General features: G+C 50.7%; 1 protein-coding gene across 1 annotated transcript in view; it reads left to right on the forward strand.

Moving 5' to 3' along the window:
• Positions 1-15,590, forward strand: part of KCNQ3 (potassium voltage-gated channel subfamily Q member 3) — a 308,688-nt gene that overhangs the window by 240,895 nt on the left and 52,203 nt on the right. Inside the window, exons 2-4 of the mRNA XM_021088897.1 lie at positions 5,879-5,969; positions 8,010-8,136; positions 12,838-13,010. Of these exons, the coding sequence (XP_020944556.1) occupies positions 5,879-5,969; positions 8,010-8,136; positions 12,838-13,010 (391 nt within the window). The remainder of the gene's footprint in view (positions 1-5,878; positions 5,970-8,009; positions 8,137-12,837; positions 13,011-15,590) is intronic.

The raw sequence follows: 15,590 nt of genomic DNA on the forward strand, positions 1-15,590 counted from the left end.
AGCCGTAAAGAAGGACAAAATAATGCCATTTGCAGCAACATGGATGCAACTAGAGATTCTCATACTAAGTGAAGTAAGTCATAAATAGAAAGGCAGATGCTGTATAATATTTATATGTGGAAACTTATAATCTATGAAACGGAAACAGATCATGGAATGGAGAACAGACTTGTGGTTGCCGGGGGAGGGCGTGAGATGGACTGGGAGTTTGGGGTTAGTAGGTGCAAACTATTACATTTAGAATGAATAAGCAATGAAGTCCTACAGTGTAGCACAGGGAACTACGTCCAGTCTCTTGGGTTAGAACAGGATGGAAGATAGTATGAAAAATAGAATGTATATATATATGTGTGTGTGACTAGGTCTCTTTGCTGTACAGTGGAATTTGAAGGAACATTGTAAGTCAACCGTACTTTAATAACCATACGTTAATAGAAAATTAAAAAAAAAATAACAAGGCTTTGCCAGCACCCCAATCCCTAGCACAGTGTGTGACACGTAGGAGGCAGCGCAGATGATGAGCTGAATGCCATTGGATGGGGGAGAGGAGGTTTGGACCAAGAGACCTGAACATCTCAGGGTGTATCAGAGATACGGCTTGTTCCATAGGGAAGAGAGAGGGGGAAACATCCACAGATGGACTGTTTCTCTCCCCTGGCTTGGCTCAGATTCCCCCTGTGTCTGTGACTTGGCATGGCCCAGGTGTCCTGCTGGAGCTAGAAGTACACAGCTAATGGCTCCTGGACCTGGCCTATGGGGAGAAAAGAATGTGACCTGCCAGCGCTTGGAGAGCATGGCCTTTATCTGAAACTGTCCAGTGAAAACAGAGGTACTGGAGAGGACGTGTTGGTGGCACTGCTAAGGGACTGTTGTGTATTTCAGCTGATGACAGTCATTGTCAGGGGGGAGGGGGCCAGAGGCAGGGGACAGAATTGCTTGGTCTGGAGAAGGCTGATAACTCTGTCCCCAGGCAGAAGGCTCCCTCTCTCCCACCACCCCCAAATAAACATGGCCTTCTTGAGAGGGCTGGATGAATCTGAGAATCCTGACAAAAAGAAGCCCTGCAGAAATAGACAGATGGTGACTCCGACTTGGTGGAGACGATGCAGTGAGTGGTGGAACTCAGACGTCTTCTTACCAGGGCTTCTTCCAAGCTCCAGTTGACTTCCGTCTTCTAAAGAAGAATCAACAAAAGTTTCCATCAGCCACACGGGACTCAGCCATAGACCTGGCCTGTCCCAGCTCAGATTCACTCCTGCAGTAGCTAACACGTACTGGCCTGTGTGCAGGGGGAGAGAGAGAGCAGCTCAGAACAGGAAGAGAAGGGAAGACCCCCTGTGCCACAGGGGAGACTGAGGGCTTCCGTCTGAAATCAAGTTCATGTCTTGAGTTGACCAGAGCGTGCAAGAGACCAGAATGTTTCCCTGTCTTGGGTGAAGGAGGGCTTCCTTGATGCGTTTCCCTTTATAAATTAATGATTGTTTTCAAATCTCAGAAAGTGAATTCCCCAGGTTGCCTTGCTTTTCATTCCTGGAGGTGCCAGGAAATGCCTGGTTCTGCTGGGTGTCTGCTGCCCCCTGCTGGCTGACTCCTGGTGCTGCATGCCTGCGGTAGATGGGAACCAGGCTGAAAACGGGTGACAGGTCAAGGTTGAGTTATCCCCCCTGGTTCTAAAATCACAACTACAGCTGAAAAGGACTTCTGTCTGTAGCCTCGACAATTCCTCTAAGCTTCAGGTTTGACTCTCCATCAGCCTGTGGAATATGTCCACTCAGATCTCAACCAACCAATCCGCAGCCTGGTTTACCTTTGCGGTCTTGCCGGCTCCCCACGGACACCTGATGTCTGTGACAGCACGTTGTTTACCCTGTCACCCGTCCCCCCACGACCCTCCAGATACTCCTCTTGCTCGGCACCCACATCCCATTAGCCTCAAGTCCTACCGAGACCTCTGGGGGGATTCTCTCAGGGGGTCCTTTGCCATCTCTGCAGTTGAGCCCATGACAGCAGCCTCCTGACTGCTGTCGTGTCAGAGAGCAGTCCTTAGCGATGCAGGCAGTAGGGATATAGATTATGATGTAGCTGTAGACATAGATATGGATGGGGGTGTAGAATGCATATGGATGATACAGATATGCCTATGGATATAGCTGTATATAAGGTAGGGATAGTTGTGGAGATTAAGATCTCCTGTAGAATAAAGACCACATTTTTTTAAATAAGAGTGTGGTTGATTTACATTGTTGTGTCAATTTCTGCTGTACAGCAGAGCGACCCAGTCATACATATATAAGTGTGTGTGTGTGTAGTATTTTTCTGTTACCATCATCCATCAGGTTCTGTCCCAAGAGATTGGATATAGTTTCTGTGCTGTATGGCAGGACCTCATTGCTTATCCGTTCTAAATGTAAGGGTTTGCGCCTACCAACCCCTAACTCCCAGTCCATCGCACTTCTTCCCCCCTCCCCCTTGGTAACCACAAGTCTGTTCTCGATGTCTGTGAGTCTGTTTCTGTTTTATAGGTAGGTTCATTTGTGCCATATTTTAGATTCCACATCGAAGTGATATCATATGGTCTTTGTCTTTCTCTTTCTGACTTTCCAAACTCTTCACAGTTAGAGCAGAAAATCAAAGACGAGGCAGGAGGCCAGAGCACTGAGACTTCAAGCGAGTTTTATCGACCAACAGATGGGCCAGGAGCGCTGAGAGAGAACTCAGGCTCCCCGCCACGAAGGGAGCAGTTAGTAATGTAGAAAGACGGTAGTTTCTATTTTTGGTACAGGCTTGTTCTTGGGCTAAGTCAGTATTCCCGGGTCGGGGGAAGGCCGTCTCCTTAGGAACAGGGTCATGGTTTGGGGCAGGGGGTAGAGGGAAGTTGGGGAGGACCGTCCCATGGCAGGTAACTGCTGAAGGTTAACAGGGCTCCAAGGCAGCTCATTGCTGGGGGAGGGATCAGCCTTCTAGATTGGAAGTCTGATTAGCGTTTTGGTGGCACCTGACAAGTCATGTCCCTCTTAAGGTTTACTTGGCCTGCAAAACACTGTATATCTTATCATGGGCCTGTCTCTCCAAGCCCATCCTCTATTCCTGGTCTTTTATTACAGCCGCAGGGCAATGACTCAATTCTGAAATTGTTTTCATCTATTCACTAAACATCTCTGGGTTCTTGGTAAGAGTCAGGCTGTGGGAGAGTCACCGGGATGCAGAGGGGAATAAGAAGCCAAGTCTCATAGACCCAGCAAGTGCTGCCCAGACATCATCTGAAGAATAGGGACAGGGGCTCCCTTACTCTATAAAAATCGGATGCGCTTGGCATAGATTCCCCTCCACATGCTTAGTTTTCTCTTGCTGTGTAACACATTGCTGCTAACGTAGTGGCTTATGACAACACATGTTAAATGTCTCCGTCTCCATGCGTTAAGGGTCTGGGCATGACTTAACTGGACCTTTTACGTAGTGTCTCACAAAGCAGCCATCAAGGTGTGGGCTGGGCTGCACTCCTTTCTGGAGTGACATGCCATCCTTTCTGCCACAATTTGTTCTTAGAACCAAGCCGAAGGTTCTGCCTACAGTAAAGGATGGGGGTCACACAAGGGCATGGCTCGTTTGGGGTCACCTTACAGCATGGTCACCATCCGCACACTTCATTGACTCTCCCCAAGATTCATGGACATTCTTTTTTTTTTTTTTTTTTTGTACATTACAATTACATTTTTCCCCCACCCTTTCTTCTGTTGCAACATGAGTATCTAGACATAGTTCTCAATGCTATTCAGCGGGATCTCCTTGTAAATCTATTCTAAGTTGTGTCTGATAAGCCCAAGCTCCCGATCCCTCCCACTCCCTCCCCCTCCCATCAGGCAGCCACAAGTCTCTTCTCCAAGTCCATGATTTTCTTTTCTGAGGAGATGTTCATTTGTGCTAGATATTAGATTCCAGTTATAAGTGATATCATATGGTATTTGTCTTTGTCTTTCTGGCTCATTTCACTCAGGATGAGATTCTCTAGTTCCATCCATGTTGCTGCAAATGGCATTATGTCATTCTTTTTTATGGCTGAGTAGTATTCCATTGTGTATATATACCACATCTTCCGAATCCAATCATCTGTCGATGGACATTTGGGTTGTTTCCATGATGGACATTCTTTATTCCTGTTCTGTGGATGTGATCGCTGGGGTTTCCAGACTCAGCGAGCTTCTCAGGATCCCATACCAGACCCTCTCTCTAGTCCCTGTCTTTGGACTCTGAACTTGTGGTCTTTTTACTGATAATACAGTTATCCTGATGGTGATGAGTCCTTCTGATAAATGTCTTTATCGCTAAGCTGCGCATGATCATATCTACCTTAAGACGTGGTTGTGAGGATAAGTGAGCTGAAAGCTATAAAGTGGCAGGTGGTCTGTGCTCCCTAAAGGGTGGTGGTGGGTGTTGATGATGTTATCATCGTCAGTGTCGTGCCCATCACCTGAGAAGACGCGGGATGCAGAGTAGGCAGATTCCAGAGGTGGGTCAGCAGCTGTGAATTTAACATAAGATGGAAGGAAGGAGTGGAAAGTCTTGTTTGGGTTCCAAGGTAGATTGGGGAACATAGACTCATGTCTGCAGCTCAGCAGGATCATTGATCAGAAAAGTCATCAGGATCACCAAGAGTCGGGTCCAGGACTCTAGTCCAAGCCAGGGCCAGGAAGAGACATTTCCAAACCTCCGTATGTCATGGTCTCACCATCACACCGAGAGACTGCTTTCCATATGTCTGGACTGTGAGCTCAGGAGGACGGATGCAGCTTTTTCATCACTGAATTCCAGCTCTGCAGCCCCCAAGGCCTGCCATATAAATATTGGGTGGGTGGATGGATGGATGGATGGATGAAAGCACAAGTGGGTACCCATTTACTCAAGCCAAAAAACCATGGATTGGCACCTAGAAGAGCACAGAGTTAGATTAATTAGAGCAGAAGAGCTTGGAGTGTGTGGAACCAGGCATGGACCCTGACTCCCAATTTCCCTCTTAGACACCGAGGGAACCCTTGAACCAAAGACTCTCCACAGAGAGTGAGGGAGACCATTGACCTTTGCTGAAACAATGAAGCACACGCATTCTCCCTCCGTCCACCCAACACCCCCCAACACAGAGCATCTGTAATCCTCTCAAAGGATTGTTTGCAATTAGCTTCTTCTGCCTGAGGCAGGGGCATAAACCAGATGACCTCTCAATGGCTTTTCAGTGGCCGACATTCTGCATCATTCAGTGAGGTGATTCCTATTCCTTCTAGCCTGAGACACACTTGGTAATTTCCAAAGCAATTCTGAACCCCCGCCCCAATTGAAAGAGATTATTTCCTTTATAACTAATGACTGTAAATAATAATAATGATAATAATAATAATAATAATAATAATAATACAAAGCTATGGCGACAGAGGCCTTCATTGCATTTATCAGTCTTTGGAGGAATCTTTCTACTAAGAACGTGTTCATAAATTTGAAAATCATAGTCCTATATGTGTGGGACGTGTTATTAGTGTATTCCTGTTCCCGTTGATTTACCAAAGCTTGTGGTCACTGGGTTTTCAAGGCATCTCCAACCCTCCAGAGCTGGGACCAGATGCTCTAGTTCAAATTCTCACTATTTGCACTAACCAGCGGGTAAAGTTCTGCACATCACTTAACCTCTCTCAGCCCTGTTTCCTTTCACTGGAGCAGTGATCCCTGCCTGCCTTACAGGTGTGTCATGGGCTCGCATGGGATAGTGTGGAAAGCACATACCAGGGTCCGATGGGGGTCACAGCCTCCTCCTGGCTGAGACCTTCCCAGTCTAGTCGTGGCGCAGTCCAAGACTGGACGCTGCTTAGCTTCCTTCTTCCTTCCTCTCTAGGTTCCTGATTGTCCTGGGGTGCTTGGTTCTGGCCGTGCTGACTACCTTCAGGGAGTACGAGACTGTTTCGGGAGACTGGCTTCTGTTGCTGGTGAGATGGGGCACCTGCCATGGTGCCGGGCATCTGGGGTGGATGCTCTGGGGGTGGGGGTGGGGGGCTCCACAGTGAAGACAAGGAGGCCCGTGGGTGCAGTTCTCCCCAAGTGGTTTTGGCTTCCCGGAGTCTCCGGCCAAGGCCAGATCCAAGAGGAAGCCACGGCGGATCAGTGGATGAGGTCTCCTGGGCACAGGTCGGGTGGGGAGCAGCATGGCTCATTCCAGATTATTGAGAAGGGAGCGTGAACCAGGCCAACGCCAAAACCAATGCCCATTGGCAAAAGGATGAAACACAGCTTTCTCCCCCTGTGATGTTAACACAAAGGCATCTTTCATTCTAAACTTTGCCTCTGTCTCCCTAAACCCTGAGGTCTCTTCCTTCAAGGCCAAGTAGCAAATCCCATTTCTACATGAAAACCCCACGTCCTCCCTCCTGGGCCTCTGCCTGTTTTCACTGTCCAGTCCACGTGGTACCTGTGATGCGGTGGGGAGAGAGTGCAGTTGGCATCCTTGGGCACGTTACTGGATGCCCCTGACTTTGCTTCCTCCCATCCTCACCTAAACTGGGGAAAATGTAAGGTCAGGACCACTTGCTGTTGGGCTGGGTGCAGCCTCAGCACCCGGCCAAGAGGAGGCCCCCGGGAAGGGCTGGTTCCTTCTGCAGCCCTGAATGGCTCTGGTCAACTGGCTCTTTGATTGACCACGCCTCACTGGATTCAGATCAACGCACCTCTTTAGGGGGAGGCCTCACCCTCTGCACAAGGAAGGGGTGCCAGCCCCCCCAATTCAGGTCCATGAAGTTGGAGAACTGGAGTTCCATTGTGGCTCAGAGGGTTAAGGACCCAATATTGACTCTCTGAGGATGTGGGTTCGATGCCTGGAGTAGGCTGGCAGCTGCAGCTCTGATTCAACTCCTGGGCCAGGAACTTCCATATGCTGAAGATGGAGCAGTAAAAAAACAACAACAACAGCAAAATAGCAGAACCTTTATCTCCCACCAAGCTAAGGCTGCCATCTGTGGTGCCAGAATCAGCAGGTTCCTTCTGAGGGCAGGTGTTTATAATCCACAGGGCACGTCTGGAGCTGAGAGCTGAGCGGGTAACTCCTGGGAAGGCACCAGCTCCAGGAACCAGGTTTTGAGGATTTCTGTGGTGCAGCAACTCCCTTAGGGTCCCAGGGAGGTCACCAAACAGAGAGTCAACAGCATCTATGTCTGATCAACAAAGAAGGCAGGTGGGAGTTCCCTGGTGGTCTAGTGGTTAGGATTCAGTGCTTTCATTGCTGTGCCCTGGGTTCAGTCTCTGGTCTGGGAACTGAGATCCAACAAGCCGCTGCACACCATGATCAAAAAAAAAAGAATAGAAAACCCAAACAAAAAAACAAATCAACAACAACAACAAACAACAAGGGAGACTTGAGAGAGGGAGCAGACCCAGTGTCCGGGAGGCAGCAGAGCAAGGCGCTGATGGGTGAGGCTCTGAGCCTGATCACCCGACTAGCATCACCTCTTTGCCATTTCTTGGCCTTGAGACATTTGTTTAGCTGCTCCCTGCCTGGTGTTGGTTTCTCAATATATAAGATGAAGGTCACAATATGAAACACGTCCAGTGGTGCCTGGCCCAAGGGCTGTGCTCAGTGACCATCGGCCACAATTAGCCACACCAGGGCCTGGACCCTGGGCAGACAATTTCATTGATTCCTCTCCTTTCAATCCAACTGCCCTTCTCAGGGGCTTTTAGCACATCAAAGGCAGTGTTTTGGGTGTTGTTTTTTTTTTTTTTTTTTTAACAAAAATCCATTAGAACAAAATCAGAAAAAAAGGACAGGTAACGCCTGGCCAGGTTTAATGTTAGGGACAGTTAGCACATCAGAATGAAGGAGGTGATCAGCCTGCTTTTCTACTCTCCCCGTCCCCCCCTCCACCAACACAGCAACACCAGGAGTCCAGCTCGTCAGAACTTCAGAACGGAAACCGCCAGTTCCAGACAAGTGGGACCCGGTTAATCAGTGTCTCTGCATATGTTCTTCAACGCAGGAAACATTTGCTATTTTCATCTTCGGAGCCGAGTTTGCTTTGAGGATCTGGGCTGCCGGATGTTGCTGCCGATACAAAGGCTGGCGGGGACGACTGAAGTTTGCCAGGAAGCCCTTGTGCATGTTGGGTAAGTCCTGACCCCCAGCCCAGGGGTGCCTCATCCCCTTTTTTTTTTGTGGTACGTTATTTCCCAGAGGCAATGTTAAGCAGACACGATTCTTCTGGGAAAGCATGCAGCCCTGGGGGGGTGGGGGTGCAGCCCAGCCTCTGACCCTCCCTTCTGTCTTCGGGGTGCTGAATTCCTGCCTCCGTGGCTTTTCCCTGCAATGACGCCACAGGGCAAGATTCTTCATGGGGGTGGGGGGCTCTTTTGGCCTCTGGGTGATGAAGGAGCTTCTTACCAGATGTTGAGCATCCCTCAGTCCCTGGACTAGTAACACCCCAGTCATTGTGACGGCCAACCTTGCCCGGATAGTTCCAGACGGGCTGCGACGGCAGTGGATGGCATGACACCGTTGCTGGTTGACAATGACCTCTGTAGGACCCTGTCCATTGTACAGAGGTGGGAACTGAGGCTCATGGAGCTGAGTTGCTTTCCAGTCGCATGGAGTGTAAGCAGCAGAGTCCGTCGTAACACATGGGTCTGGAAGCATCTGGCACCTGTGTCCTCCCTCGCCACCACGTTGCTTCGTCCTGACCCAAAAGTTGCTTTGGTGTCACTGTGACCCCTCCATCCAGGTGTAGGCATGCGGATAGCAGAGAAGGTGGAAGCTCTCACGTCCTCCTATTGGTGCAGGATAGATCCTTATCTTCCTGTCTGAAGATCCTACTAAACTCATTCAGAAACAAGACAAAATTGGAGTTCCCATCGTGGTGCAGTGGTTAACGAATCCAACTAGGAACCATGAGGTTGAGGGTTCGATCCCTGCCCTTGCTCAGTTAAGGTTAAGGATCCGGCGTTGCCGTGAGCTGTGGTGTAGGTTGCAGGCGCGGCTCAGATCCCACGTTGCTGTGGCTCTGGCGTAGGCTGGCAGCTGTAGCTGTGACTGGACCCCTAGCCTGGGAACCTACATGTGCCGTGGGAGTGGCCCAAGAAATGGCAAAAAGACAAAAAAAAAAAAAAAAAAAAAAGAAACAAGACAAAATCTGCCTGCTGTGGCAGTTAGCCTTGGCACTTCAAATTCAGGGATGGTTACAGTTGGAGGATCCAGAATATCAGAGCTGGAAACCCTTCGAAAGCATTTAGTTGAACATGCTCCCCTGTCTGATGCTCCAGCCCCCTTCGCAGCAGCCTTTAAGTGGTTCCCCAGACTCTGCTTGCATCTCTCTCGTCATGGGATGCTCACCATCTCTCATGGGTATTCATTCCATCTTAACTGACTCTCTTCAGATATTTGAGTTCAGCCACTTTCTTCCTCCTCTCGACCCCAGCAGAGTCTCCTTACATCAGAAAGGATGGGCTTAGAGGCTTCAATTCCATTTTGCATCCCGTTTCTCAGCATCATAGACCCTCTCCTCTGAGCTGCTGCTATTCCTCACTGCCCTTTGGAAAAGCAACCCCAGGACAGTGACTCTGGGGTGCAGATGGCCAGCCCAGGGAGGGAGAGCTGGACCCCTGCTCTGTCCTAGGGGCCAGCTTCTCTCCATGCTCCGGGGGCTGTGCAGCCGTGTTTGCAGGTTGCTTCACACGGAGGGCCCGTACCCCCCACCCTGTCATTGGAAACCTCTGTTCCTTCCTCCCATCTGCTGCTGAGGCTGGAAGTCTGAGGGTTTGGTTTATTGTTCAGAATTTTGAATGCAAGTGGGGTGTGTATGTGTGTGTGTGTACACTCGTGCACACATGCAATCTTGGAGGACTTCCTAGTTACTGATATTTTTTCATATTTTTTCTTCCTTTGTTCTCCTTCTCTATCTACCCATGTTAGTCTAGTTCAAGCTGCTATAACCAAATGCCACAGACAGGGTAGCTTATGAATAACAGAAATTTATTTCTCATAGTTCCAGAGGCTGGAAGCCTGAGCCTGGGGTGCCGACAGGGTCAGATTCTGAAGGCTGTCACCTTGCTGTGTCCTCACATGGCAGATGGAGTGAGGGCGCTCTCTGGGGTCTTTTATAATCCCATTCGTGAGGGGGACTCCACCCCTCATGACCTAATCACCCCCAGAGGCCATACCCCCTACTACCATGACACTGGGGTTAGGACTCAACGTATGAATCTGAAAGGGCATCAACCTTCAGTCCATGGCAATCCCCAACCTTCCCGGTGACTTTGTTTTGTTTGTTTGTTTGTTTGTTTGTTTTTTGTCTTTTTGGTCTTTTGTTGTTGTTGTTGTTGCTATTTCTTGGGCCGCTCCCGCGGCATATGGAGGTTCCCAGGCTAGGGGTCGAATCGGAGCTGTAGCCACCGGCCTACGCCAGAGCCACAGCAACGCGGGATCCGAGCCGCGTCTGCAACCTACACCACAGCTCACGGCAACGCCGGATCGTTAACCCACTGAGCAAGGCAGGGATCGAACCTGCGTCCTCATGGATGCTAGACAGGTTCGTTAACCACTGCGCCACGACGGGAACTCCCCCGGTGACTTTGTGATGGATGGTGCCCCACATCAGAGCTTCCTGCCCAGTCAGGGAACGTCCTGGCATAAGGAGCCTGGGCCCCCTTAGAACAGGAGTGTACCCCATGGAACGGTTGCCACTGCTCCAGGATTGTGGCAGAGCTGCAGGCCACGTTCCCCTGCTGGCCTTCCCAGAGCGACGAGGCCGGGCCTCGAATACACCATCTTTGGAGTTCCCATCATGGCTCAGTGGTAACGAATCTGACTAGCATCCATGAGGACACAGGTTCGATCCCTGGCCTCTCGCAGTGGGTTAAGGATCTGGCATTGCCATGAGCGGTGGTGTAGGTTGCAGACGCAGCTCGGATCCTGTGTTGCTGTGGCTGTGGTGTAGGCAGCAGCTGCAGCTCCAATTAGACTGCTAGCCTGGGAACTTCCGTATGCCGGGGGTACGGCCCTTAAAAAAAAAAAAAAAAAAAAAAAAATTTCCCCTGTCTTTGAGGACTTCTGTGCTGATGTTGCTACATTTTCTGTTCTACTCATCTCACCTTCCTCCAGAACGTGGTCCTTGCGGGAAATGTGGCTTTTGTCTGTGTGTTTGACAAAAGGCCTGTCATGGTGTCCACAAATCTCCCAGCCCCCATCTTCAAGGCAGCCTCAGACCCCGCCCTTTTTGATGTGGATGGGTCCAGAATTCACTGTCCTATCAGAGTGTCATAGGCTTAAGTCACATTTACCCAGATCTAGGATTGGTTTGGTTTGGTTTTTTTTCTACAAACCTTATAAATGGATACCTTTGCACAGATAGACTGAGAAGCCTGGCCAAGCAGACAGACATATTGGTATCTGGATGTCTGACCCCTAGTGTTGCCCAAAGTTCAGGCACATCTGGGAAACACTTTGACATGGTAGAAAGGATGCCGGTTTGGGGGGTAAACATACCTGGCATGGACTACAGAGCCTAGGCCAAGCTGAGGGGCCAGCACAAACACAGGTATAGAGGTGTGAGAGAACGCTGTGGGCTCAGCAAACCACACAAGCTTCTAGACAGTTCCCAAGGGCCCGTCACAAAGGGTTGTCTTTGCCCAATGGATCCATATTCTTTCAAGTGTGTTTCTTGGAACCCTGATACTCTTGCAAATAAACAAAAACAACCCAAGAAAACCAACCAACAAACCAAAAATAAAACCCAGTTACATGGTTTATATCTTTTGGGTAAGGCTTTACTTCATGGATAGAGTTCATGGCCACAGGGTATATTAGCATATTAAAGGCTCTGAGAGGTCCTGCAAAATCTGTTTAGTTGGATTTTTTTTTCAAATTTATTTGATCATGGGATGCTTTTTACTTGCTAGCCTCTGCTGCGGTACCATGAGGAGTTAGCAGATCCAGGAGTTGTCAGGGTTAGGGCAAGGGCCTGGGAGGGAATAAGGAAGAGACCAGGGCCTTCTTTTCCATCCTCGGCCACTTAACTTGAGGAGCCAGCTTGGCCCATTCAGAAGTGGCTCATCCTCTTGGTCTCGCTTCAGTCACAGCTCTGGTAGATATCTCTAGGTCACCTCCTGACGCCAGCATCCCACTTCTGGGTGGGCTTCGTGTTTTCCTACAGTCTAGCCCAGGGCCGTCTCTGAAGCTGAGGAAGGTCACTGGGCACTGCAGCTTGGAAGCATGGGGGTGTTAAGAGTCCCCAACACTCACAGGGGATAGGAGCCAGTGAACAGGTGTCCGAGCTGCCATCTTTCAGAGGGATGATCATGGGAGGTCTTCTGCCTCGAGCTCAGATGCTCCAGCAGCAGCCTGGCCTTGACCACACCCCTGGCTTCCTGAGAAGTTATATCCCCCCACAGTCACCCAGTCTCAGGTGCCGCTTCCAGGAGAAACCCACAGTAAAATAGCATATGAGTTTCAGGCTTCACCTCTCCCACCTGCACAGCCCTGATCCCCTCTCGGCCAGAGAGGGACCCTGGCCCTCTGTGTGCCACCCCTGGAGGGCCTTGGGGCATCCCTTCCCTGGGATTTAGGGTGAGCATTGGAGTCTGGCAAGCCTCCTGCCTCCATTCCCAGCTCAGCCACATCTGGCCGCATAGCTGTGCTCAGAGCCTGTCTCCTCCCCTGTCACGGGAGAACACATATCCTGCACAGCGACTGTCCCGATTTAACATAGCAATGCTCAGCGTGTGTCCAGCTGCCGCCAACAAGGCCTGTGAGGGCTCCGTGCCTTGGCCTGACGGTCTTTCCTCCTTCCCCTCCTCCCCCTCTGTCCTCCTTCCCAGACATCTTCGTGCTGATCGCTTCTGTGCCGGTGGTTGCCGTGGGAAACCAGGGCAATGTCCTGGCCACGTCCCTGCGGAGCCTGCGCTTCCTGCAGATCCTGCGGATGCTACGCATGGACCGGAGGGGTGGCACCTGGAAGCTCCTGGGCTCGGCCATCTGTGCCCACAGCAAAGTGAGTGCCACAGGGAAGCTTCTGGACCACGCAGGCTTCTCACCCACCTGTGCCCATGGGTGACATCCCCTCCCTAACAGCCCACCCAGAGGGTGGTTTCCCTGCCACCACTGATGATAATGTTGATGCTGATGGTGATGGTGATGATGGTGGTGATGGTGATGACAACAATGATGGTGATGGTGATAATGGTGATGATGGTGTTGGTGATAATGGTGATGATGAAGGTGATGGTGATGGTGGTGATGGTGATGATGAAGGTGATGGTGATGATGATGGTGATGGTGATAATGGTGATGGTGATGATGGTGATGGTGATGGTGGTGATAGTGGTGATGGTGAAGGTGATGACGACAATGATGGTGATGGTGATAATGGTGATGGTGATGATGGTGATGGTGATGGTGGTGATAGTGGTGATGGTGATGGTGAAGGTGATGACGACAATGATGGTGATGGTGATAATGGTGATGGTGATGATGGTGATGGTGATGATGGTGATGGTGGTGATGGTGATGGTGAAGGTGATGACGACAATGATGGTGATGGTGATAATGGTGATGGTGATGATGGTGATGATGAAGGTGATGGTAATGATGATAGTGATGGTGATGGTGATGATGGTGATGATGGGATGAAGGTGATAGTGATGATGGTGATGATGGTGGTGGTGAGGAGGAGCAGCAGGAAGATAAGGAGAGGTGCATGCAGGTGTGCTGAAGCAAACAGGCACAGGTAGACCTGGGCTCAGGTCTCAGCTCCACCATATGCCAACTACTTTGGCCAAGTTACTCAACCCTCTTTGATCTCCGCCTCCTCATTCTTTTTTTTTTTCTTTTTGCCTTTTCTGGGGCCACTCCCGCAGCATATGGAGGTTCCCAGGCTAGGGTCGGATCAGAGCTGTAGCCACCAGCCTACGCCAGAGCCACAGCAACGAGGGATCCGAGCTGTGTCTACAACCTACACCACAGCTCACGGCAACGCTGGATCCTTAACCCACTGAGCAAGGGCAGGGATCAAACCCTCAACCTCATGGTTCCTAGTCGGATTCATTAACCACTGCGCCACGACAGGAGCTCCCGTCTCCTCATTCTTAAAACAGGGCTGGGATAATGCCTGTACCACTGGATGGTGGAGAAGATGAAAGGAGCTAATGCACAGTAGCGTGGGACGGGAAAGAGTCATGCAGACTAGTTTGAACCCACACTCTGCTGGTGTGACGGCACTTCCTGTGACCTCTCTGGATCTTCATTCCTGCATTCACAAATTGGGAATGAGGATGCACTTTTTACACCTTGTAGGGTAAAAAGCACTTAGAATACACTCGGTTCATAGAAATGCTTCAGTTTCTATTGTTCCTCTTTGGGGGGCCATACTGGGAAGTTCCTGGACTAGGGACGGAACCTGCAACACAGCCGCAACCCAAGCCACTGCAGTGACAACACTGAATCCTTAACCCACTCCCCACAAGGGAACTCCAGCCGTTGTTACTACTTCCCAGAAGCAGAGTGCCTAGAGTTTAGTATTTGATACAGATAAGCTGGCCCCAGGTGTCGGGCACTGTTCTTACTCCATCCCAGTGGTAAGGAAGCAGATAGGAAAAAAGGTCCTGAGCAGCCCTGGGTCACAGTCCGGGCAGTCTGGCTTCGTCGCCTGCGTTCAGTGGTTTGCTGCAAGTCCCCGTGGCCCTTACTTCTGCAAGGGGGATGGAGGCTTGCATGTGTGGGACTTGGTCCATGCCATCCCAGAGTCCCTTGTGCTTGAGCAGCTGTGGACCCAGGCAGGCAGAGGCCGTGCTGCCTCTCCTTCTCCCCCGCCGTCAGCCGAAACCTTTGGCACCACTTTGTTCTAACATCCCTGCCTTGGCAGAACCCTGGTGAAATGAAGAAAAACCTCTGTGTCTCAGCTCAGGCAGGAAAAACCCCTCAGAGGTCAGCGCAGAAGAAATCAGGGCCAAAGAGCCCTGGCTGGGGGAAGGGAGGGTGGTTCTTCAGGGGATAAAGTCAAAGCTGCCTTGGTTGCTAAGAGAGCATCTTTCGTGCCAACCTTGGTGGGTACAGTAGACACAGCTGGTGCCCTGCCCAGGCCTCCTTTACGGGGAGGAAGTGCCTCAGCCCTTGGCTGCTGTGAGATGCGGCTGCTAATATTCCCAGCGCTCCCTTTATCTGGAGAAATGCAGAAGCTCTGCCTTGTCCAGGAGCTTATCTGGTCCTCATTCTCCTCCCCCTGCATCAGGGAAGCCCGCAGCCAGTGACTGGTTGACACAGGTCCCTTGCTTGCGTTGGGATCAGTCCTGCGGTGCAGTTCATGTTCCAGAGCTCCCCATGGGATCAGGCTGAAGGAGGCTCCAGCAGAGACCCCATCCTTGCTCAGTTCTTTCTCCTGCCCTGTCTCACTCTCTGGACACCCTCCTTCAATAATCCCACAAAATTAAATCTCTGTCTTAGGCTCTGCTTCAGGGGAACCGCACTTGGAAGAAGCCTGGGGCCAGGTTCTCCTGCTCAGTATTAACCGCACTATGCCAGCCTCACTCCAGCAACCCCAGAACGCCCCTCCCCCGACCCCTGCGACTCCTGGGCT

The sequence above is a fragment of the Sus scrofa genome, chromosome 4, assembly GCF_000003025.6.
Source record: "Sus scrofa isolate TJ Tabasco breed Duroc chromosome 4, Sscrofa11.1, whole genome shotgun sequence".
In the NCBI taxonomy this organism is placed as follows: Eukaryota; Metazoa; Chordata; class Mammalia; order Artiodactyla; family Suidae; genus Sus; species Sus scrofa.